The sequence below is a fragment of the Brienomyrus brachyistius genome, unplaced genomic scaffold (genome assembly GCF_023856365.1).
Source record: "Brienomyrus brachyistius isolate T26 unplaced genomic scaffold, BBRACH_0.4 scaffold64, whole genome shotgun sequence".
NCBI lineage: Eukaryota > Metazoa > Chordata > Actinopteri > Osteoglossiformes > Mormyridae > Brienomyrus > Brienomyrus brachyistius.
In genome coordinates, this window is record NW_026042339.1 from 503514 (window position 1) to 529699 (window position 26186).

At 44.9% G+C, this 26186-nt stretch overlaps 1 protein-coding gene and 1 long non-coding RNA gene across 2 annotated transcripts in view; both read left to right on the plus strand.

Annotated features, from left to right (window-relative positions):
• The first annotated feature begins 19176 nt into the window (after positions 1-19176).
• Positions 19177-20146, plus strand: LOC125725291 (uncharacterized). The gene is made up of 3 exons (XR_007387413.1): positions 19177-19433; positions 19678-19764; positions 19941-20146. It is a non-coding gene; the product is annotated as an uncharacterized LOC125725291 (long non-coding RNA).
• Positions 20147-23480: 3334 nt separating this feature from the next.
• LOC125725270 (laminin subunit alpha-1-like) overlaps positions 23481-26186 on the plus strand; it is a 45768-nt gene continuing 43062 nt past the window's right edge. Inside the window, 1 exon segment of the mRNA XM_049002034.1 lies at positions 23481-23704. Within this exon segment, the coding sequence (XP_048857991.1) occupies positions 23644-23704 (61 nt within the window). The 5' untranslated portion in view covers positions 23481-23643.

Consider the following 26186-nt stretch of genomic DNA (forward strand, 5'->3'; position numbering starts at 1 on the left):
GGCCACCTAAGAAACATTTAAACTGTTTTAAATACGCGTGTCTGCGCACTGATTCTTAGGCGTTAATAGGCGCCACTTAGAACTGCAAAAGGGAGAAACACGCTGACTCTCTATAAATGAAAAGCAACGGGAAAGAACTGCGCAAAAAGTAAAGCTAATATGAAACAGAAGTGTTTGTATCAAATATATTATTTTACACATATATAATTTACCGGTTTTCAGCTGAATTTCCCCAGGGAGGAGTCACAGCAGTCTGTTTAAGAAGTATATGGGGTTATAATGCAATATAACACTCTGTTTATGTTGAAGTAAAAAATATGTGTGTGTGTGTGTGGGGGGGGGGTTAACATTAAAGTTGTTGACTATTAACAGTAAGAATCGCTAAGTTTCCTGGGGGTGTTAATATGGCCGGCGTACCTGATGCAATGGATCTCACTGTGAGGCGTGTATTTCAGCACGTGTCCCCCGCCCCCCCAGTCCCCCAGTTCAGGGACATCGTCGTCCCCTTTCTATGGCACATCTCTTGTGGACATGCTTCCCTTTCTCCCTGCCTGGCAGAGTGCCCCGCCCACCCCCCCCCCAGCCAGGCACAAGCGCTTGGATGCCAGCCGGCAAACGTTTGCATGACATTCCGGGAGCCGCCACTTTCACCCAGTACTTTGCTATTTTTAGCAGTAATGCACACCTGTCGAAACAACAAGCATGTTTAGCGGACCCCAACCTCGCGCGCCAGATTGGGGATCATTTCGGGGTGGGGTGGGGTTGCCAGTTATGAGGGCATCTCACCTGAGGGCAGCCCCGTTTACCTTCCTGATTCCAATGCAGGGGGAGAGGTGGGTTAGAATGCAGGACTGTATTCCCAAACACCATTCCCAGCGGGAATTCCGGCCCGTATGTGAGGGAAATGTTGGCTGTGAATGATAATTGCAAAGATAATATTCTGTATTTATTTAATTGATTGAATTATCTGCCTAATTGGCTTTGGAGGCTGGGTGGCACGGGGGGCTCAGTGGGTAGCCTGGCTGCCTCGCTCCTCCCGGATGGGGGGTTTTAAACCCCCCACTGTTTGTGTGGAGCTTGCATATTCTGCCCCTGGTTTGGAGATTTTCTCTGATTACTCTGGTCTCCTCCTGAAGTCCAAAAACATGTGGTTAGTTTAACCAGCATCTCCAAACTCTTCGAGACTGTCCTGTGTTGGACTGCTGTCCTCCATGGCTGGGAGATTCACTCAGAAGTCCTCTTTGCAACCTTCTGTGTCCAGCTAGAGGTCTGCTTTTTGGTACCGCAGTGGAATATAAACATTGTGGACCGTAAACACTGTAAAGAGTTAGAATAAGCAGAATTAAATAAATTCTCGCCTTCCATTATTTGGTTGTATGACACTTCAATTTGTCGGTGAAGATTACAAGCGTGGCTGACAGATTAATTCATTTTTAAAATGGTATTTACCCCACAGACTGTTTGCACTATAGTGGCTTTGGGAGTTTAAGGACTGTGGTTGTGGTTTCCCTCTGTGAGACATTATTATATATCGCGGTGGCCAACAACCCAAGTTAATAAAAGATTTACATGTATGACCACATTGCAAACATTACGCAACGTGCTCAATAACATGTTAAAATATCGTTTCAGCATTAATGCTCGAGCAAATGGCTGCAATATTGTGTGGTGTGTTTTGAGGGCTGTAAAACTCAATGGTGCGATTATTTCATGTTGCACTGACACCAGACATAAAAGCACATTATCTGCATTGAAAATGTATTTGCAACAACAACAGCAGCCTCTCCATATAATGCAATATAACACTGAATGCACGTGTATGTTGAAGTTAAAAATATAAGCAATCAATTATTGCAAGTCAAAATGACAAAAAGAATCCGATTAAGCATTATTTCATGTCATCTGCACACTGGTGAGGGTCATAGTGTGTCCTTTGTTTAAAATGTTAATTTAACATTTACTGACCTTTTTTGTAAAGAATAATGTGCCTTAGATTTAGGTCCTGATGATGCCTCCCACAAAAGGATGACAACAAAATGTTTCTTTAACGTATCGACTAGTCCGTCTCATCAGCGTAAAGGTGTCAGGCTTTTACCTCGTTACAGAATGTCTTTGATTGAGTATTTTTCAGCTGTCTCACATGAATCGCTTATTCCTAGTCCTGTCACAGTGTTTCACTGAAGGCAGGGCTCTGCATTTTACTCGAGATGTTTGCCATTGTTGTCTGCAACTGTTGTATGATCCCCTTTCTGTTAAATTTCAGTTCACGGATGGATACCCTGACATTTTTATGTCGAATTTACTGGCTCAGTTTAAAAGAAATTGTTCTGTGTTTGGGTGCAAGTCATTCTGTTGCTGAAGCATCCGAGCAGCACCAAACCCTGATGCTCTCACTGTCGTGCCTTTTGTTGGAATTAAATGTTGTATTTTTGCCAGACATAAATGTGTCTCCATTTATTACCAGAGTTGTTACCCTTTTTCATGTCCACAGAACAACCAATCTGTCTGCTCGATTCCAACATCTGTCTGCTCGACTCCAACAGCAAATTCCAGGTGGCAAATCTGTGACGTTCTTCTAAAAAATGGATTTTCCTTGGTTTCTTACCATGCTTTACAGCTCTTGTTTACCATGTTTATTGGTACAACTCATAAACACCATCATTAGCCAATGCTAAGTAGTGCCGGTCAACCCATTAGGCAACATAGGCAGCCGCCTAGGGACGCCATCTTCTGAGAGAGCACTGACTTACTGTAAGTAAGCCAATTTTACTTTATGTCAGACAGGGGGCGCCGGTGGTGAAGTTTGCCTAAGGGCACCACATCGGGCTCCACCGGTACTGATGCTAAGTGTGACAGTCCTTCAGATTGTCATGCTTTTCCCGGTGAAAATAGTGGATGTTGCATCAGTATGTTCAATAACTACCAAAAATGATTATGGAGTATGGATAGATAAGAAGAGAATACCCATGGCAATTTTTAGGTGTTTTATTTCTGATCTCCTAAATGTTAAATGATTGCTAAATAATCTCCATTTGCTTGCCTTCGCCCCTAAGTATCAGCCCCTGGATGAAACCAAGCGATTAGCAAAGCCGACATGAAGCTCTGAATTTTTTATTTTTTTTAAACTTACAGCTAACTTAGTTGCATACTTGTTCTCATAAAGTATGGCTTCCTAAGCCGCTGTGTCCCATCTTCCGATCAAATTTTGAGTTCACTCACGCGGTTGATTCACTCGACGACACTCAGACTAGCTAAGCGTTAATCATAGCTTGGTCGGCCTTTTGTCCCGCTGTAGGAGTGCATCCTGCGGAGTGAGGGCACTTTGTCTGACTCGCAGGTGCCGTGTTTCTGTTCTCAGTACTGTCTCACAGGATTGCTGTAAGGCCCAATCCCATGTCCACCAGGGCCATCAAAGCACAGACGGGCTCCACGCTGAGTATAAATATGACAACACCCAACGGGCTCTTTAGCGTGACTAATTAATCCACCCACAAGTTTCTAACCCATAAGGATGGAAGAAAAGCGTAGCACCTACAGGAAAAAATACTTAATTAGATCATGTGAAATACCATCGCGGGATTACAGGCTGGATCCAGCAGCTTTATGGTGGCAGCCCCAAGCACTATTTATCAGGCCTCGTTGGTATCCCAGAATCCTTTGCTAGACTGAGTGCTGTGGAGCAGGTGAGCAGACTTTGTCATGTGATCATGCTGGCCAGCTGTATGGCAGAGCAGGTGCCTTCGGGGTGGAGCTCTGGGCTGCGTATCACCGCTGAGGCATCCATATCCGCAAGGAACTGCAGGAAACCCAGGGAGACCCCAAATGCCCCATCTTTAAATATTTAACCCATCATCCATGTCTATCCACACAGCTGGGGTTGCCAGGTCTGTTCATCAGCTGTTGGCAGAAGTCCTCGCATCTCATTTGGGACACGGGGAATTCATCTGCATTCAAAACCTGATTAAGCACGTTTTTTCCTTGTGTAATTAATATTTCCCCACAAAAACATTGGATTTTGGTTGTAGTCATTGATAAAAAAAATAGGTTCAAATCTCGATTTTGAGGCATTATCTGCATTTATGGTTCACAGATAAGCATTAATGTGTCAACAGCTACAGCAGGTGCAGTCTCTGTAATAGTTATTTTTAATTGAAACGATATTAAATATTCATACGTAGAAGATTTAGAGGAGAACATTCAGGTCTGCGGAGAGAACATGTCGGCACGTGGCAAAATTGTTAGTGGGTTTGAAGCCAGTACAAGTCCGGTGTGTTTGTGTGCAGGTTTCCTCTTTGGGGTCTGTTTTTATGGGTCAAAGGCACATGGTTTGGTGTGTGTGTGTGCATTATGTTTGTATTACATTGTGGGGACCAAATGTTCCCCGCAATGTAATACAAACCAGCTTTTTTGACATTATGGGGATCATTTTTCAGGTCCCTACAAAGATTGGTGAATGCAACCAAAAAAGTAAAAATGCCAAAAGTCTCGTATTTTGAGAGTCCCCACAAAGATATAATTACAGTATGTGTGTGTGTGTGTGCGTGCGTAAGCCTGTCTCAGTTAATATTAACAATGGTAAGCTGATTGATAGATTGAGGCAAAGCTGAACTTGTTTGGTAAATGAGATGATTTCTGCAGGGATACAGTCCCAGGCAGGGACCTTGCCAGATTTACCAGAGGGGATCGAACAGTGGGCTTGCGCTCTCCCACAGTCTCGGTCACGGGTTCAGCAAGGACCCCGGAGCGTGTTCCTCACCCCCGTTAGCCTGGCGCTTCCATTAGCTGTCTGCGAGTAGCTGGTCCTGCCAGGGAAAAAAAAAACGAAATATGATTAGAAGGTCGCTTTCCTACAGGCAGGCCGGGCGGCGTTCTCCAGCTGCTCGCCCGTTGTCATTTCAGGGGACAGAGTCTTGACATTTTCCAATATAATTGCATAATCCAGACTCCAAGGCACACCGACTCCCTGTGGAGACACAAATGATAAAGATAATGTCCTCCAGATGTAAGATGTCTTGGAGGGTGAGTCTGCACCCAGAAGAAGTGGCAGAAGAAGGCGGCGCTTTGGGAGAGATCATTTGCACGTCATCTGTACCCATGTCATTAGTTCCTCCAGTTGGCAGTTTCGATGCGAGTCGCTTGTTTAAGTTGCTCTGAAATAGTTTAAATTTCATCCGACACAGATGTTCAAAAGGTGCCTTTTAATTATAATTGCTTTTTTTTATTATTATTTAATTGTCTCATGGTTTTTGCCTCCTCTTAGCATCCAGTAAGGCTCATTACCCAATTCCCTACTGAATGCACTTGCAAATCTTTACCAGACACCCACAAATCCTCGCCACTCCAACGTTACACCGCCACAATCCCCTTCCCAGCGCCTTGAACAAAAACTCTTTTGCATCCTGTCTGTGTTTTTTTACTCGGTTGACATCAGGTTATGACACTGCCATGTCTTGTCTCTGTGTCCCTTTTGCAATCTGTGTTCCTTTTTGTTATACAGTATGTAGCATATCATGTAGTCATTGTGTTAAGGTGGTACAGTAAATGTAGTACAGTAAATGTGGTACTGTAAATGTAGTAGAGCAAATGTAGTACAGTAAATGTAGTACAGTAAATGTGGTACTGTAAATGTAGTAGAGCAAATGTAGTACAGTAAATGTAGTACAGTAAATGTGGTACTGAAAATGTAGTAGAGCAAATGTAGTACAGTAAATGTGGTACAGTAAATGTGGTACTGTAAATGTAGTAGCACAAATGTAGTACAGTAAATGTAGTACAGTAAATGTGGTACTGTAAATGTAGTAGAGCAAATGTAGTACAGTAAATGTAGTACAGTAAATGTGGCACCATGGGGCTCAGGGAAACAGTCCCGAATGTATACGTTTGTTTTGACAGGCTGATAATAAAGGTCTCTTGAATCTTGAATCGAGTGCAAAGCAGATCTGAAGCCCAGGAGTTTTCCGAAGCGTCGATGAGCTCAGTTTGGTGTGACGCTTTGGTGAAATGTCTCACCGCCGCCGTACCCGGCACTATTGGCAAAGTGTCCATGAATTTCCTGCTTGGATGGACGATGACTGAAGGTGAAATTTTAAAGTTTTTTTTATTTCCTCCAATGCGCTGGTTAGTACTTTTAGAATCTTTGTTCTGATGTTACATTTGTTGAGCAGATGGTTCTGTTCAAAGCTTACATCCAAATTAAGGCCAGACAGTTCATGGAGCGACTGGGGGCTAAGGGCCCCTGATCAAGAGCCCAACGGTGAAATCGTTCTGCTGACTCTGGAATCTGAACCAGCAATCACATAATCATGTAACACCCTGCCTTTGCTTTGCTACCACATCGCGTCGTACTGTTTTTAGAATATCTTGTTAACTCAATTTGCTTTTTCTTGTTGCTGAAAGGTCACCACTCTTCTTGATTTAAAAGCAGGTTTAGCAGTAATATTTAAAATAGAGCTTTTGAACATATAATTAAAAATATATCAGTATCTGAGCGATACCTTGTACATAATTATAGTGCAATGGCCTTAAAGCCTTAAAGTATTAAATTTATCATTCTACACATGGTTCAATAGCCCTACCACTTGCTGATATGCTCATATCCCATCTATTTTATTATTACACAGTAATCCAGGGGAGAATGTAATTAGATTCATTGAGGCCGTGGTCAGAGGCTGTCGACTCGTAGTTGGAGGATTTGAATGCTTGAACCCATGGGATCCCAATTTCACACAATCCAAGGTCTGCCATGATTATTTATTTATTCTGCCTGAAAATACTGAAAATTTGATGTTTGCCTCACAGAAGCTACGGAGTATCTCTTTATTCTGCAATCAAATCTTTAGCTAATCCACAGTGCATTTCCAGAATTAGAACTCGAATATACATCGCTGCAAAATGAAAATGTGACCTGAGAAAAGCATAGATTAAGGGCTGAATATTCAGACCGAAAAAAAAAGCTTTTTCTGTTTAGCTCTGTTATTTACTGAAAAACGAAATTGGTCTGCAAAATATCTGCTTTCATGTATTTCTGTGACCTCTTTCATTTCCTTATCCTGAAAACGGGAGATGCTGATAAGCTGATAAACACTGAGATTTTCCCTTAACCAAGGCGTAAGAAATCGTACCAGCACTCTGATGTGTTGTGTAACTCTACCGGCTGTGTTTAGTTGTCCCCATGCACTATTTTAAAATAAGAATAAATTTGTTTCACCTTGTTTTATTGTGTATGCACAAAGGCAGCACAAGATGGCAGAGGGCAGCTAAATTTTTCAAATGGAATGAGGATATATTAAACATTAGGGCATTAGCAGTTGCTTCCTAGAGGACGACTCAAGCGGCCTCCTTTTCTCCTCCGCAGAGAGTTTTCTTTTTGTCGCGCCGGTCTGGACATGTGAGTCGAGGCAGCGACAATTAAATCGACTGCTGCAAGCCACTTCGCCGAGTCCATGTGCTGTGCAGCTGCACTATGAGAGGGAGCTCTGTGTGGTGACTTAAAGGGTGTCATGTGGTACGGCGAGGAGCCCTCTGATTGGGCCGTCCCCTCGAAGCGAACAACGGCCCTTCTTCACAGTCGGCCCTTTTTATATTGCCCGCGCGCTGCTATTGAATTGATTCGGCTATCGCTAAAAGTACCTGTCTAAAGTATCTGTGGAATTTCGTTCGTAAAATTCTTCTCGATCCTCAATTACGCTCAGCGCATGATGCTTATAAAGCCTAGAAAAGACAACAAAATTATTCAGATTTGTTTTTCTAAGCGATTTCGCCCGCCAAACACCTTCTATCATTTAAAATTACAGTTATTAAGAAGACGTCATACTTAAATCTTCTACAGTGAGAGTGGCATCTAGTCTGTCTCCACTGTAAGAATACCAAAATATTTAGATGTTTCCGTGCTCCTGAATGTTGCAGAGACCTAATTGAACTGTATTGCAATCAACCATGTCTTTTCTAATTAGCACTTTTCCCAGAAGAACTACTACAAAAAAAAAAAAATCCATCAAAAGGCAAAATAATCTCAAATAGCGCTGGAAACGTGGGGAAATTACATGCGATAATTGGAATGTGCAGTAATTGCGCCTCCCACATTAATAAGTGGCAGACATTGCAAACAGTCTGGGCCTCCCTGCTGCCAAACGGCACTACCCCGCAGAGGCATTTGCCAGCCAATAGGAGGGCACACCGTCTGCGAATTCCTCTTTCATCTACAGATACACATCCGTGCCACTAGATGGCGATCTTCTTACAGCTGCCATTCTGTAGCCACTGAGGTCAGTCCCAGGTCTCGTGGTCCTGTCAAGGAGGGAAGGGATCTGCCTGTTTTTCCCTATACTGTTGTAAAAATTCTCCTACGGGACGAATGCATTCGCTGCCACTAAATCCGAGGCCACAGGGGGCAAAAATGCGGTCGCTAATCTGCGCTAAACACAGCCAGTGACAATAAGGACAAGCTAACTGCAGCTCACAATGCTAATGAGGATCCAGCTAATTGCTGGCTTCACTTGTGTGTGTGTGTGTGTGTGTGTGTGTTTTAATCTCTGATCGGGAGACTTAAGAGCAGCTCTGTTTTAGTTGGAGCTGCCAAGGTCTCCTTATCAATTGCTCAACAGTTTTGGACATAGAGATAAAATGTGTTTCTCATAACAAATGATCTGAATTCTCGAGCAGACAGCTGTCTGAATCCTGATAAATGAGGTCCTTAAAAGGCGTCAACAATGACTTGAAACGGGACATGTTCTCCCCTGATCCAGATAACGGGCTTATGTCTTTCCCCAGATTCTGCCCAGTTATTCATTACAGGATGCGTGTTTTTTTTTTTTTTCTAAGTCTTGCCCGGTGCTGGGTGTCACATTCTGGTCTGCATATTTCACCTGTTATTGATCGCGACCCGGCTTCTGCATTAATTCAGCCCGCACCTTTCCCGGAAGGACGCGAGGGAATTACGGGCAGTGTAGGCTGGCCATCTCATCGCTTTCTTGCCAGATGTTAGCGACGGAAGCTGAATACACATCGCAGTCCCTGAGTGTGAAGTGTTTTCATTAACTACTGGCCAATAATTGGATATCGGTAATTAATTCACAGCCGCTATTGTGTATAAACAAAGGAGAAAAGTATTCTGATGAACCCAGTAAATTGCATGAACTGCAAAACTGTATACTGCTGGATAACCATGATGTTCACCATTATCATCATCATCATCATCATCTTCATCATAGTCGTCTCATCATTTCTCCTAGTAAAGGTCATGGTTTTTGTTGGTTTTCTGTTAGCATATTGCTGTAACTTCATCCTTCTCATCAAATTGGGGTCCCATCTATCGGTCTACTCAAGATTAATTAAGCATGTAATAACATAAAAGTATGACATCAGGTTATAATCATTATCTTAATCATCCTCTTCATACTGCCTCTCCTGGGGAGGGTCACAGCATGCAAAGCAGGTCAGAAGAGACCTTCCTGAGCCAGGTGAGAGTGAGAGTCCTGCCACCCTGTCCTGCTTCTGCCCCTGTAGGACGTACCCAGGACAGCTCCCCTGGGAGTCGGCCAGGCGGCATGGTTATAAGATTCCAGGTCCACCTAAGCCGACTCAATCTAAAGGAACAACAGCTCTGTTTTCATCATTAATAATTCATTGCAAACATTTATGGATCTTTTACGGTCGGCAGACAGGACTTGGGGGAGCACCGGGGGGATATCAGTCAGGGGTTTTGTTGGAAGCAGTTGGGGTAGTTTCCTTGTAAGGGACAATGACCCTTCTGTGGAGAACCCTGAGTATGACAGATTGACATAATGACTAATGTCCTAACAGAAGGATGTTAGAAAACAGTGGAGGATGCGTGCGCTAAAAGAAGCAGAGACCGCGGAATGATGATGCTGAATGCCGACCCTCAGGACAGGTACAGAAGTGGGAGGTAGAGGTGGATTTTGAGTGCTGCTAGCTTGCAGCATCTGAGAGAACAGGTAGGGAAAAGGTCACATTGGATTGATATGTTAATCAAGAAGCCATTTCTGTAGGGCCCCAGATGTCTCACTTGGAACTTCACATATCAAACATCCGAGTTATTTAAAAGTCGAACGACAGACATTCTTAAATCTCAAACAGGAAATGTCCTTGCCGTATTCCAGCCTAACAAGGTTGCCCCCAGTATATCAATTTTATATTACACAAATAAATGTTTTTCGGGTGTGATAAGATCCCAGCCCAGCATTTGCCGGTGTGCCCAAAATTGTGGGTGTGTTGCTCTACAGCACTGTACAGGAGACAATGAAACTTCTCCATCTGCTGAGATGGACCCAGCCATGTGCTGGTGGCCACGACCAAGAAATTGTCTCATCTAGCCGGGAAGTAGAGCACGTCGGGGTCTGCGCCGTTCTCCTCGAAGATGGGTAATGCCCCCTGGAATCGTCCAGGAAGCAGAAGGTCTCGGGCACTGGACCAAACCACATGCTAGTCTTAGCACAGGCTGATGAGCATGTCGCTATGAGCTCAGAATCAATGACTGTATTATGTAGGTCACGCGAGCTGACACGTCGAGTCTTTAACCTTGCAAGGCCCGCTGATAGCAGAGCAACTCGGCACACTTATTTATCGCTCTGGAGGAACCGTAGGGTGTTAAGCTGTTGGAGCAGGGAGGGAAGGCGGGAGATGAGGATGACCTGGATGTGTCCAGGGAGATCTCAGCTGTGTCACTTAATAGGACTGAGCCAACACAGCAGCCCAGGGCCGGGGAGAAGGACTACTGGAAGCCATCTTGGGTGAGCCCTGCCCATATGGACTGGAGCCCAGAACCCAATCTGGCCAGTTAATATGAGGACAAGGATTTTACTTAGTGCAGTGACCACCTGAGAAACCTGATAAGATGGCCTTTGCTGGCCACTGGTTCACACCACCAATTCAGGAAGATCCATATCTCTAAGGAACGTGGAAATCGTGACGCTGATTACGCTGCGAATCTAAAACATGCATAGTCACGTAATTAAGGCAATTAACAATTAAAGACTAAACCATATCTCGTACTGTACGTGACCTTGCACATTCAAGCCATGCATTTATTCCCAAATGCTGGTGTTGTTTTGTTCTGATCAAGCAGAAAGAGAGGCTCCTAACCGTCATTAGCAGAATGCTTGTCCTGTCTCTGTACAATGCCTGTCGTGTCTCCGGAAGGAGATTTTTGTAGATGAGGACTGCCAATAGGGGGCGCTCTTTTGCCACATGTATCCCTGCATCAAATATTCACAATTATTCACCTTGCCCTGAAAAGAATAACCTGTTGCCTAACCACTTATGCTAGTCACGGTTAGTGGGGGTACTTGTCGGAGGGTTGGGGTACACGCTGACGAGGATGCCAGTCTGTCGCAGGGCACATACATGCAAACACTGCAGTCTTCAGATTGCAGGACAGAACCAAAGTACCCTGTGGAAACCCACACAAAGCGGCGAGAACATGCAAACTCCAGATACACTAGAATGTCTGTTCCATTTTGTCCGGTTGGTGAACAAGTAACGAACAGTTCAGCTGCAGAAATATCACCTGATCCCTAACCTTTGCAAAGCATGTGCATCTTTGCACACGTAGATGCAAAATTTTTTGGCCAAATATCCTCTTACCCTGCAGTCACTGGGCCTTTCCCATACAATCAAAGGGATTCATACATGTTCCAGAAGCTACAGCGAGGCGGGGGAGTGGGGGGCAGAGTGGGACCTGTTAGTCAATTTAAAACAAAGTGCTGTGAAGGTTAAGCCAACAAAAGCAGCCCCCCCGGTGTGTGTTGCCTGGGGGATGATCCTGGGGAGGATTGCTGGTTAATCTTCACACTGTGACCTCACAAGTCTTAAGCTGAAAATGGCTGCCCGCCTCACATCATGCTATTTTCCGCACGGCGCAGCATCCGGCAGGGTAATGGGGCTTGTCTGAGAAGATTTCAATGGTGGCTTCGTCTCAAGGGTCACCCAGGATGCTGGTGACAATGACACTAATCTGATGGGAGGGCATGTTCACAGCAAGGCGTGCGTCGGGGTCTTCCGAAGACACCGATGGCATAAATGGCCGTCTAAACCTGGCACATGGCAGGGGACGCCTCTCAGGAGACAAGCCAAACGCTCCGATTGACAGGATCCAGGGCTACCTGGATTCCAGCTCGTGGGAAGGATGTTGTTTATGCGGTGTGGGGACCAAAGCACCACTCTGATATATCAAAGAATTAGATCAAAAATGACACTGACCCTGGCACAGGTCTCTCAGTTATCCACGACTGAAGCTTTCATCGTCTGTAATTTTCTGTTGTTATGTTCTATCAGGTCTGGTTTTATAAATCATACTCATAAATTATAGGCGTATGTTATGCTAACTAATTTAAAAATGGCTAAATATTCATGCAATTTAGTTTCCTTAGAAGAAAAAGAATAATATCTGAAAATGTTTTGGGGGAAAAAAACAATGATAGCATGATGGAGAGTGAAAGCAAAGAAAATTCCGAGTGACACATTTTCATAAAACCTCCCAAACAATGGAGAATCACGGCCATTTTGATGCTGCCTGAGTGCTTGCTTCTGTTTCCTTTGTTTAGTTCTTATTTGCTAAAAGGACAGGTTTTGTGTGGCTTCTAATGCCTAACTTGCTGGCCACAAGCACTCACAGCAGGGGCCCAGAAATGACAAACCCACCCCTGCACGGTCAGTTAGCCAACTGTGCGCCAGTGTTGGACGCCTCCCCCCCTGCAACCACCCCCCCCCTCCTTCCCAGACTGGTGTTTCTACGGAAGGGAATACGTACAACAATCTGTGTGAGTCGCACCAATAAATGTCGCGTGCAGGAGTTAAACGGAGTTATGGAAACACGAGCTGTGCTGCACTTAATAGCAGCGGAGGGATCCTCGGAGTCATTAGATTTATAATGTGCGGCCTTGCATGGGGGTGGAAGTGCAGTTAATGCTCTAGAGAAAAATACTGCCACCCGCTCACAAAGGCTCCACTTCAGCGGGCGAACCTCAGCACTGCTGTAGCGGGAATAGAGAATGTGTGCTGTATGTAAGCCCGGAAGAAAGGACTGACTGTCAGCTCAGCGTCAGCACATGCTAGGAAGAATAACATTAGCCCGGGTAGTTTTTACTTATTTATTTTATTTAAACTAACGTTGTGTTGCACTGTTTCTTGCTGTGTTGAGCTTTGGCACGTCGAGCAGCAACACACATCTGCATGGACACCTGCACTTGAGGAGAGGCGGTAGTGACCGAAATAATATCCAATTGGCTGTTTAATATTGATGCCCAGTCCCGGAAAGCCTAGCCTGCTGCTACACTACAAATCTAAGGCTGTGTTCCAGTCAAGTCGCATGTCAGAATTTCTAAGTTGGAAAAACCCAAGTTACAAACTAGAGCCACAATGAACTCCAGATGTAAACAATCGACATGGCTGATGGCTGTGATATAATTTTGTAATGTAATTATTATCGTCGTATAAAATAATGTGCTTTTACAAGTTAACTGAGACTACTGTACAATAGCGTAAGTATAACCCTGAAAGGCTGATTAAATGTCATACGTTCAGCTGTGTTTGTGCAGACAAGTCTGATTTCTGTAAGCCGTAGGCTAAAGCTAGATTCTAAAGTTTTCCATATAGCTAATTAGTTAGCAATATATGCAATTCCTTTTAACATAAATCTACTCATATCGGTTTTGTTTTACTTATAGTATTTTTATTACAATGTAAGATGGGAAAAATCACTCTGCCCTTGAATATCATTCACTTTAATCGCCCCTTGTCTGACATCGCGGCACCTGTTTCTCGGGGAACTTGGGGTATATGAGATTAGCACCAGTTTCTTAGTTGGCAATCCAGCTCCAACAGACATTAGTGCCAAAGTGATAAAGACCTCAAATAAACTCCAGCATCGCACATATAAACGGAACGACACCACAGCGGTCACAAAACGTGGCCGAATGTCCGAAACGCCGCTTTTGAATTTCCACTCTATGTAAAGGGTCGAGTGCGCGTTGCGTTTGGGGTGACTTTTGGTGTTTGACGCAGGATTATTCAGCATCTTTCAAATCCTGATTTAAATTGGAACAGGGGCCACGAAAAGATACCAGCAACGTTACAAGCAGATGGCTTCGAGCTCAGCAGTGGTTGGACTCAGCACTCAAACTTCCCAAAGTTGTGTGTGCGTCTGTGTGTGTGTTTTATGAAATCCTTATTAATTGGCAAATGAATGCAGGGACATAGCAGAATGTGTTTCCTGTCAACTTTTCCGGGTTACCTGCGGGCAGATGTTTGCGCAGGGAAAATGTTAAACTCCGTTTGCTGATAAACAAACATGTGGGGGTGGCATTTTTCTGTATGCTTTAAAAAAAAAAGTACCCTCAAACGAGTGTTCAGCTTGACAGATACCGTGACTGACAGAGTCTTAGTTGGTAGCGTTGCCCATTAACGAGACGGAAAGGCATGTCTTTGATGAAATACGTAGCTACTTGGAGAAACCAGCTGGTAGCGCTCAGACCCCTCAACCTCGCGTAGTATGTAGGAGGTTTGGAGAATGCATTGTCTTTGGCTGACAATGCTATTCCATTCTTTGTTTACCATTACTCAAAAAACTTGTCCTGCTACGTGGTGAACAGGCTCTTAAACTTGTAATGTGAGTATACTGTGAAATTAAATCATCCTAGTTTGAAAAATGGCTTTATCGACAACCTATAGAGGACCTGGGTGATTCACAAAGGATTACTAAGGGTCCTACAGGGTTTGCTCAACAAATTAAAAATATACTGACTACCGTTATCTCCCTGAGGCTGATATAAGGGGAACGGTACATTGGCTGAGTAGCTCATTCTGCTTCTTAAGGCTTCTTTCATGAAGGTCTTTGACGGATCGTAGGTCCAGGCTGCTAATCATAGACCACTTCACCGAGTTCCAGACCACATTGCTCTGCAGGTGGTCAAAGCCAGAAAACCCCTACATCCTACTAAGGTCATGGTCGTAGGAGGAGACTTGTTATTCTAAATCTTCAGCTGTAACAAGTTCAGGAAGCTATTTAGTCCAATTTTGCTTTTGGGCCCTGAGATTCTTAGGATCCAGAGGGTAGGATGTATGTTGAGGAAGCCATTCCTGAGAACTGAGAAATAAAGCGTCAATATTAGCTCCCTTGGCGAACCAGCAGGCTAGAACTCACTCCGAAATTAACTTTCATGGGTGCTGATATGATGTCTTATCCGACCAAACCTCTCCCAGACCTCCCAGTAAAGCCTTCTTCTGCAGCATATATGCCGAAATGTAGCCCAGCCAAGCGCAGTGAGTATTTTTACCCAGTTGTCCCACTGTTTACTCGGCGTTGAGGCTAATCCAGGGTGTCAGTGAGTGAGAGTGTGGCTGTGTGAACGTTCTGAGATGGTTCACCCTCACTCCTGTTTGCATGTCTGTGTGTCTGTGTGCCAAGTCCCCGGTTAACGAGACCAACGTGTCGCACGGTGGCTCGTCGGTAAAAAAATGCAAGAGAAAAATACCACATGATTAAAACCACAATCACAACTGAAGGGCTATTGATTATGATTGTCTGATCGTCACGTGTCCCTCTCAAACTGCAAATGCTGCATTGATTGCGCCATCGAATCGTAAGCATTGCAAACAGCACCATGTAAATGATGCGTGGTTAAGTGCTGACGTGTATGGTGGCTAATTGCGAGCCTTCCTCAGTTCCTCGTACGCCTGTACAGCCCTCCCCTACCCCTCGTCTGCCCAGACATTTGATCGCTTGCATCGCTGTCGTCCTCTGGGAGCCCTTCAGCTCACGGCCTTAAACCCCAGCATCTGCCGCTGTCCTACACAGCGATCCGATACCGATTCTGATGCCAATTCACCCAAGTTTGATCCAAAGAAATTTTAATTACTGCCATCCTGCAAACTGCTCTCACCCGAAATGTCAGGCATAAGGCGGTTGGGTTTCTGCACTCTTATTTTCCTGATTTACTCCATACTGTCACATTTTCCCTGGCAAATAATGTTTTATGTAGAGCGAAGTGCATAAATCTTCTCATACTTCCGTCTTTTTAATATAACCGCATATAATGGATGTGCCATTATGGAAAACCTTAGTTATTGAAACTCATACCTTCGTTGTCACTTAGTTATCGCAGTGTGCCTGAGCTTTCTGGGTAGACACTGCACATCCTTTAAACATCTTGGGTTTGAGTTGGGGGGGGGGGAATCTCTTGCAGATGTAGCTGGTGTGGTCTGAAATTCAGTTTTAATGAATGAACCCATGGCACATGACTAACCTGATCTCACATTGCTCTTCCACCAAAAGGCAGCTATTCTAAAAAAAAAAAAAAAAAAAAAACAGTTTCTGGAACCCCCTCCCCACCTCAACTATCCAAAAATGCTTATAGCCACCCAGTGCCACCTCCCATCAAGGTTGGTCCATGGCTACAACAGGGAGTGGGTCACGTGTGTCCAGCACTGCACCAGATCAAAATTGTGCCATCCTAGAGAAAAGCATGGAGGGGGGGGGGGCAGTCTTTAAGGATGCCATCCATCACACTTTTCCCTGCAGAGGGTAGCAGTAAACACAGAAAGCTGCTACAGCAGCCCATGATTTAAGGAGCATACAGCCGTATTTGTTTTCAATTTTATACCTGTCGCGTCAAATCGCTCGCCGCCTTCTCTCCTCCCCGATATCTGCTGCCGGAGATCAAAGGCAAGAGGCTGTGGCACCAAGTCGAGCAGCGGATTATGCGCTTCTAGCTAGTTATTTATTATTTACGAGCTACAAATGGAAATGTTTATTTTCCACCATTTTGACACTTTCCCATTTGCATTTCCTCCACCTTGGGCTAATGGAGGCTTTGCGCATTGCTCCGTGTTTCTGGGGATTTAGGCATTTGTCACGCATCCGCAAAAAAAAAAAAAAAACAGCCTGCGCGTTGGCATGCCCTCAGCCACACTCTTAACCAGAAGTCATCCCTCGTGGTGGAACAGAGATCTTCAGATGAGCAGGGGGACAGTGGAGTCGCACACGGGAAGCTTTGTGGCCGAAATGCAAAGCAAGCAGGAAGAAAGTCACCAGCGCCTTCCTTCAGCGGCCTCTTTTGGTCAAGGACTTCTGATGCCTGAAACTGTCGGCATTTTCATCCCGTTCTTCCATCTTCCCGATCTGTTTATTCGTTTTCCCATTTTGGCATTTCCCATTTCCGACACTCGCATAACGACTCACCACCAGGTGGCGCCACCCCTTAACCACATATGAAAGAAAATAGGTGTCTGAGTGTGACGGGGAGCTGACGGCGCACTACACCCTCCAGCCACGTTCCACAATAAACCGAGATAAGCATCTCCACGGAGCCCCGTACACGAATGCTGTTATTTTCCTCCCACTTAGGCAGCCTCGCCTTCGCCTTAACTCCCCGTTAATGTGTCAGTCGCCCACCGAATATTTAGCCGTCGCCGGCTCTAACGAAGTGCGATATTATGTTTACATGCCGGGGAGGGGAACGCGATCGCTGAGATGTAATTTCTCAGGAAGGCGGCGAGGCGGGCGGCAAATGGAATGTTTAAAGTAAATAGATGTATAAATCTGGAGATAAACTGGAACAACGTGATAAATAGATGCACGGCTCCATGTGGGACAGCCCGCGGAGGCAGTTGCGCGGAGTGCAGGAAGCCGTTCGTAATTCTCCGACAGATGAGAAGAAACGGAGATGTTATTTGAGCGCCAGCCTAATGCAGTTATGAAGAGAGCAGACTAGGTGTGGGCCGCTCAAGCCGCAACGGAGAATAAAAACCGATTGTGTTGCTGACAACAACAAGGCGGGTGATTAAGCACCTCCAGCAGCCTAACCAGGTCCCACCTGCGGGAGAGACAAGCCTTCGAAGCAGGAATACAAATGGTCGAGTCGGATAAGCGGTATAGCCCGTGTTTATGGACTCGTTCGAAGGAGTGAATGCTTCACCTTTCGATTAGAGATGTTGACCTGCCACCCATAGGGGGCACCATGATTTCAGTCTTTTCAGACCGGGGTTAACAAGGTTGCAAATTAATAATCCCCAGGAGGTAGTCAATGCAAGGTCCGAAATGCACGCTCATAAATTTCCAGCGCACCCTTTGTGATTTTGTTCTGGAGCCGACACTGAGTCAGCTGGGGTTCTCGCTCCCCTGGCATAATTCGTGGGGGTATCTGAGTGGTCCCACAGGTGTGGTCCTGCATGCCTCCAGCTGGTACCCTAAGCAGATAACGTGAGACATGCCATCAGCCCCATAACAGAGAAACAAAGGTCAGCTTGGCTTGGAATCACCTCGATTGGCTGGCTGAGCCCCATATATGCTCTGGTATAGTTATACTCACTTAGGGGAGGGCTTTAAGCACCTCCTTACTTGCTCAATCCAACCATTAACTAAAAGAAATACCCCTTTAACCCTTAAAATCAAAGCAACATCATCATCCGCAGTCATTTTGCCATTCCACTCTTGTTCTCCTGCATTGCAGACTCCTGGTTCCTGAGCCATTACATTTTAGCTATTTATTTTTGTGCAATGTAACAAGTCAACATTAATGAGCCATTCATACGGTGCATGAGCACAATATGCAAAAGAGGGTGCTGGGGGAGGAGTCAAACATGATTTCTCTAGGAAGTCCAGCCAATGAAAGGCTTCCTTCTTCCCCAGCAAAGGCCCAGCAGGTGGCCCCCAAGCACATGAATCACTTCCTTAAGGAGAAGCTTCGTAGCTCTTATGCATGCAAGTCACATTTGCAGCTGTAAACAGCATCATTTATATATACAGAATTCAGGAAATATAAACACGTACTAATTAAATATATGTCAGCATTTCGCTTGCTGTTAAAATGAGCCAGTGACCACTTAAAAAAAGAATTCTGCAAAAGTATCACTAGAGGGCGCATCAGGCAAACGCACAATGCACGTGTCAAAAAGGCAGCTCTCCTTTGTTAAGGGACTGATCTGCGAACCATTGATTTGCCTATCCATAGCGATTCACATCAAACACGTTTTAAAGATGTGTTAAAGCAGGTGGAGAGTGGATTTTGAAGACTTTCCTGCAATTTTGGTTGTTTAAAGTGAAACATTGGGCCCAAAGCGTCCGGTCTTACAAAATAACGCAACGAGATATTGAAAGTCCGTTCCCGTTTTTACCACTAGAGGGTGTAAATCACTGCCTATCACTCGCTGTATTAGATCAAAGTTTATTGCGTGAACTGGCAGCTTCGCAAGCACAGTTTGTGAATAACTTCACAGAGTGCAAAATCATGGCTTGTTTGCGGGACAAGAACCACCTCTTGTATCTGGAGATGCCGTGATGCCAAGACCACGGGCAGAGCGGTGGAAAAGGGCCCAGTGTTCGGATGAGTCATCGTTCACCATCTTCACACCAGGCATGATGACTGCATGTGGTGCAGACAAAAACAAGCCAACGGGCTCCAGAATGAAGGGATATTCAAGTACGTTTACATTCACACTAAGGAAATCGATTTACTTTATCGGTCCAACTATAACAGGACTTTTAAAGTAGCCTACATGTAAACATGTTAGTCTGACTCAAAGTCGGACTAAGACACCAAGATAACCCAAAGTAACAGAAGAAGCTGGAGCACAGCAGAGGACTTACAGCACATACGACATGTACAGCGCTGTAAATCTGTCCAATTCACCGCTTTACTAAAGGGCGCTTTTCCACCTCACCAGGTACAAACGTACGGTACTTCAAGGTGCTGGTGTCCACTGTCATAAAAACTGCTACCGGTGTCGAATGACATCACAACATGAGGCGAGGTATTTTGTACTTTTGTACTTAAATACTTTATTTCCTGTTACGCTATCCAGATCTTATAGATCTTGTTGGATCTATTCTTCCGATCAGTTCGCAATTAAAGCTCGCGTCACTTCATTTGTCCATGCATCTATTGTTATTAATCTTATTATTATTATTTTTTACTTCCGTAATTTAGTAGGTCAACCGGAAAAAGCCCAATACCGACAAGCTGAACGGAGCCATATCGCCATCTATTCTAGTGGAGTCGGACATACTTCCGTCAATAAATCAATTCCCCTCTCGTGCATGTATACTGGGACAAGGGACAGCAGTCCGATTAAACGGCGTCGTCGAGCTATAACCGTAGCTCGACTTAGCTGTGCATGTAAACGTCCTGACTGTTATTGTGTGAAGGCTGTACTCCTGATAGGATTTACAAACATTTGATGACTTATCCGCGTCAATAAATACTAAACAATTCTGAGTGGGCACCTTCATCCTGTGCTGAAGCACAGCACTCTTTCATGAGTGATTTTGTTGCGTTACTCTTGTTTGGTAATCTCCTATATGAAGCACTGCCGTTTGCCAGTACAAAAAGTTCTTCCTTTGTGAATACTGATCATAGACATAAAGTATGGGGGGATGGGGGTCGTAACCCCCCAATAATGAAAACCAGCCCTGGACGCCCTTAAATGGGTGGAGACCTTAACCCCCACAAACGAAGTTATACCCTTGATGCTGACTACAGGTCCCACTAGACAAACCTCTGCAAGAAAAAAAAATTGGATTCATGTACTGAATACTATTTCATTTTTACCATATTTACCTAAAAAAATATATATATATGAAAGGTATAAATAGGTATGTGCCGAACTTAGCGTGAGGCTGGTGTTCTGCGTGACAACTCCGATCACATAATGCAACATGAAAGGAAGAATCTCGCGCTAATGGCTGCTTGTATGCAGCCGCCCGGTCTCCACGCAGAACCTTCTAATGCGAAAATGACACTTCAAGGTACTTCCCGGTATGTCTCCGCAATATCCAAACTCGATGCAGGTTTAGTCTAGTACAGCAGATACACAAAGACTCCGTGTTCCTTCTCTCAAGGTCCGCCGCTCGTGGTAAGTCCGATCCCTTGGCGGGGCGGGGGGGGGGGGGGCGCCAGTGATTTAATGTTGCAGGTACCATGGGGGGGATTTTGCACCAGTAGATTTGGCTGATTTGGGGGTGGGGGGTCCCCTCGGTTAATTTCGACGACAGAAGCAATAATAAAACAAACAAACAATTAATTAAATAAATGCATAAATAACATTTTGGCCAAAAAAATAAACACTATAAATGTATAAAAACGGCAAACCTCAACCACAAACCACAGTATATAACTTCATTGTTTTCTCTCAGCAAGACAGTTATAACAACACAGGCTATTTGCTAAGTATAGGTCCGTAGTATTAGGTGAAATGCGTGGGTGGTAACCTTGGCTGCGGGGCACTGTGAACTGCGGCCGGAATCGTGTTCACGGGAAGCTGGCTGTTGTCTCATGTCTGTCGGCCATCTGAGGATTATTGTTGTTCCTATAAACAACAGAACAAAGTTTATATATATAATTTAAAACTGCATTATATTGTATGGCGGAATTCGATAAAACACACAATGTTTAGGTTTATGCGCTAGACCAGGGGTGTCAAACTCCAGTCCTGGGGGGCCGGATCCCTGTGTAGCTCAGTTCTTTCCCTGTTCCACCACAAATGATTCAGCTCAAGAGCTGTGTGGTAATTAGCACAAGGAGGTGAATCAGGTGTTTTAAATGAGGGGAAACCCAAAAAAATATACAGGGTTACGCCCCCCCAGGACTGGAGTTTGACACCTCTGCGTTAGAGTAAAAGACCAAGATGGAAAGAACAATAGAAAATGGCATTCCTCAGACTTTTACTTTGTAAATAAATAAACAGACGTAGCATAATAAAATAAACACCACTAGACACGAACCGAAATAACGGCTACGAAGCCAAAGTATCAAATTTTTAACTTTACTTCTTCATATCATTATCACGATATAAAGAAAAATATTCTGATAGCACATGAAAATGTTTCAAAAAGATCTTTCTTGATTACAGATATTTACAGATTTCACAGAAATATGATATAAAAGCACTTTTTTTTGGGGGGGGGGGGGGAGTGTCATTGTAGGAGGGGCTAAAGCGCCCCCAAGCTCCTCTCTGGCGTCGCCAGTGTTCCTCGGGTTCTCTTTCTGCTGCTATTTGATCGGGCTGGGTGAAGGATCATTTGCACGGCTACTTACTTTTAAATAACTGGGAATTATGTTCGGTGCTGAGATAAATCGGATTGCAACGAAACTCGGAACTTGCTTAGTTTTGCTATCGTTCAGCCTTAATTTACCGCTAGCATCTCTCATTAGATCGACCGGGAAAGTAAATCTCCACATTCGCCAGAAAGTCAGCGCCGGGCCAGCAGTTGATTACAAGTAAAAGCATAACCACGCACTGATGTTCCCGCAGTCCCCGCTCCAACGTGACTGTCGCGCTATCCAGGTTAATTTGTGATCAATTACTGGACATTCTACAGCAGTCTCGCTTACAGAGAGGCTCTCTCTCTTTAGTCACTCTCACCCCATCTGCCCCTGAAGGTAATGAGAGCCCCACCGAACACAAATTTCATCTTATTGCAGACTAGTCAGGCAATTAACTCCTATAAAAAAGGGCCGTATCAGAGAAGCTGCTGGTACAGCAAGCAAACTATCACCACAAAGTCTGACACCTAATGTTTGTTTTTTCCCCTCATTTCAAAAATTTCGTATATTTATAAGGATATGTCTATTTTTTCTGGCTCCGTAAATTAACTAAATGCCCAACTGCAATCCAGCTACAATCCCTACCATTAAAACCCACTGCTAAGGCCCAAAGATCTTCCTATAGACTGGGAGTCTGATACTGCTGTTACATCATGTATCAGTTGGACCCAAAGGCTAAATAGTAAAAAACGGGGCCTGTCGGGGCAAGCCGATAAGCACCCAGATGACCTGAGTGTGTGTAGTTAATCTGTTGAAGATATAGGCTCTGTCCCTCTTATCCGTTTAAGCATCAAACATGCAGTGACAGCTGCTGCCAGCTGACCCAGAAGACAACACAGTGAATGGGGTCTGTTCACACCCCAATTTTATTTGGGGGACCCAGTATAAGTGGCCAGAAGATGGATGGATGGATGGATGGATGGACTTCCTTTTGATTCAACAGACAACAACTTCAAAGCAAAAACAGACCTAAGTTACATGAGTACCAAAATGCGATCAATAAAATAGGGCAGAAGACTGAATATTTGCATTTGCAGAATACAGCACCAGCGACGAGAACTAATTGCAATGATCTATACGCTCACTTGAAACGTGTCTACTTTAATAAGCTAAAAATAATTTTAGAACACCATTAAAACATTTTCGCACATCAATATAGCATCTGTAACACGGATGCAACGTCGCTTATATATCAGGGTCGCAAGGTGCAATAATATTATTTTCATCATCAGTATTGTTGTTGTTCGGTTATTTTTATTTTTACGCCGTCGTTGTTAGCATTCTTAGTTTGCTGGGGGGTGGGATAATGAATTCAGCCCCGATCGCAGTCCCTGTTGTGCACACCCCCCTCGGCCCAGGAATGGTGCATTCCAGAGAGCCTGCCACTTTGTAGCGGGATGGGATGAAAAGTTCGGACAAAAGTTGGTGGTGAATGAAAGTGCAGAAGGACAAGAGCGGAGGGGGGGGGGACTGATTCTGGAAGCCACTGAGAAGAAAGGATCGACTCGGTGAAAACAACGTAGGAAGAAAATAAAACCATACAAACAAAAAGCAGAAACATTTCTCATTTTGATGAGAAATCAGGAAGATGAGGGCTTGCCTTGCAGTCGTGTTTCTGGGTGCATCCTTAGTGACATGCCAGCAACGAGGTGAGCTGGAAAAACTGCAGTCCTATGAACTCTGAATCTACTGTGCATTGTGCTAGCCACAAGTAAGATCACTGTACATAAAACACATCCGATTATAGGTCTTGTGACCCATTTAAAAGTTCATTGTATGATAACAGTTTCATTCGTATGCTCGATTCTTTTTATTACTTGTATTTGTAGGAATTTGACCTAGTAACTAAATAATAACTAATACATTTTTTATTTTAGGTTAATTTTTTTTGTAAATTATTACAAATACTACTTAGTACAATTAGAATTGCACTGTTTCAGTTGAGCGAAGTTAGTTTTCTTTTTCTTTACATATTTTTTTTTTGTGGGGATCTTACCACAGTTAACATCAGTGAAATGTCGGACGATGTAGCAAAAAGCGAATTGCGTACATTTGTGTGGAGAATCGAAATTCGCCGTTTGATGGATGCGTGCGTGCGTGCGTGTGTGAGTGTGTGTGTGCGCGCGCGCGCGCCTGTAAGGGGATCCCGCATATTGAAAGGAATTCCAGTCCTTTGATTGATGGTACAAATAGAAATTGATGATAACGGACAGTATGCTCGCCGACGTTGAGGCCGGTATACAGTCCTTACTGTGCGTGGTGAAAGAAATAGCAGCAAAGACATATAATGTTATTTTGTGAAATGGACATTTGTTGGAGCCGCGTATATGCATTCAGGTGCTTTAAAACAACCATTAACAATTAATACCTTTACGTTAGGCATTGAATGGTATTTCTGTCTTTGATCCTATTAATTATGCATATAAGATTGCTATCCTGGACCCATTCCTGTATGTTGTGGAGACAAAGGGACACGAGGACCTTGGATGTGAATAGCAGGGTAGCGTAATCCTGTTTGCTTACATCCATGCTTTGTTTATTTCTGTTGAACATTAGATTAAACAGTGATCTCGTGGTGTCGAGGCTGTGAGGAGAAGTGTTAATTAAGGACAAACGCTGCAGTGGCCTGGTTCAAACACGGGGCCTCAGGTGGAGCCGGATGAGCGTTTCATTCACGGTGACACCTATCAGCCAGCCGGTTCACAAGAGCAGCGAGGGGCTTCGTTTTGTCAGGTCGCTTCAGTTCGCAGACTCGTCACGGGGCAGGTGGACCCGTGTAACACAGAAGGGGACAGTGCTGCGTCAGGCATGTGATGCGTGTTCCCCTCAACCGGAGCTAGTAGCTGTACGCACTTCCATCCATTTTCCGTAACCACTTATTCAGAGTTTCAGGGGGTGCGCGGTTGATCCCAAAGGCAGAGAACAAACCGGGATGGGGGGGCCAGCCCATCGCAGGGCACACTCACACACTACGCACTCACCCAAGAACACCTAAGGACAATTTGGCAACTCAAATCAGCCTCAGCATGTTTTTGGACTGTGGGGGGGGGGGCTGGAGTACCCGGAGGAACATGCAAACTCCACACACATGGAACCATGGCGGAGACTTGAACCCAGGTGCCAGAGGTGTGAGGCGACAGGACTGACCACTGCCCACCGTGCTGCCCTGCGCTGTACGCAGGCGCCTTTATCCAAAAAATACAACTTTGAGAAGGCCGGGTCAGTCATTGCCCGAGGCAGCTGGGGGTTAAGGGCTTTGCTCAGCGGTGAAAGCTCTCTGCTGCCCTATTCGGATTCAAACCGGCAACCTTCCAATCACAGGCACAGCAGCGTAACACTCCAAGCCACACACCTCCCTGACCATTCCGTGTGCCTTATACTCACAGCCCACTAGTCTGCTGAACGCCGGTTATTAGAAAACCACAGGGGCCTCTGCGATGCCTCATGCCTATGTAGGCCTGGTCAGGGGTCACAGTTGCCTCAGTTGCGTTTCATTTCTACTTGTTGGTTCAGGATCTACCCCCCCCCTGCTCCATTCAGGTCAGATGAACAGCTCCCTCGCAGATCTCCTTCTTTCCATCCGGACCTCAGGCTCCTCTCTCTCTCTGCCGCTCTTATCTGCAGAGACTGCGTCTGGCTCCCCTACGGCTCCGGACAATCTGGCTCCACTTATTGTCATTCATTTGTTTTCTTTTTTTCCCCTCCTAAGCGGATGGTCCTGACCTCTGCCGTTTCTGTTTCAAAGACGCCTCGCAGCTGGGTTAGGTTTGGGCTCTTGCTGTTCCCTTCTTGGCCCTACTTTTTATCCCCTTTATAGCCCCTTCCCTTAATTACGCAGGGCGATTGTCCCTGGCGGGCAGTGGTACCCCTCAGCACTTGCCATTCACTGCTACTATAGATGGACAAACTTCATGCCTTGCTGTCGTATCCTCTGACTGCACATCTTGATAGGCATATTCCTTATGTAACCGCGCTCCGTACTGATCAGAGAGCGACCTCCTCAGATGGTGTGTATGGGTGACTAGAGGGAGACACGTTCAGCACGAGTGCAGTATAGATCACATAAGGACATTACGTGCCCAGAGATTTTTACAGGCTGAGACGTCCCTTTTCACACGCTCCCTTATTTCC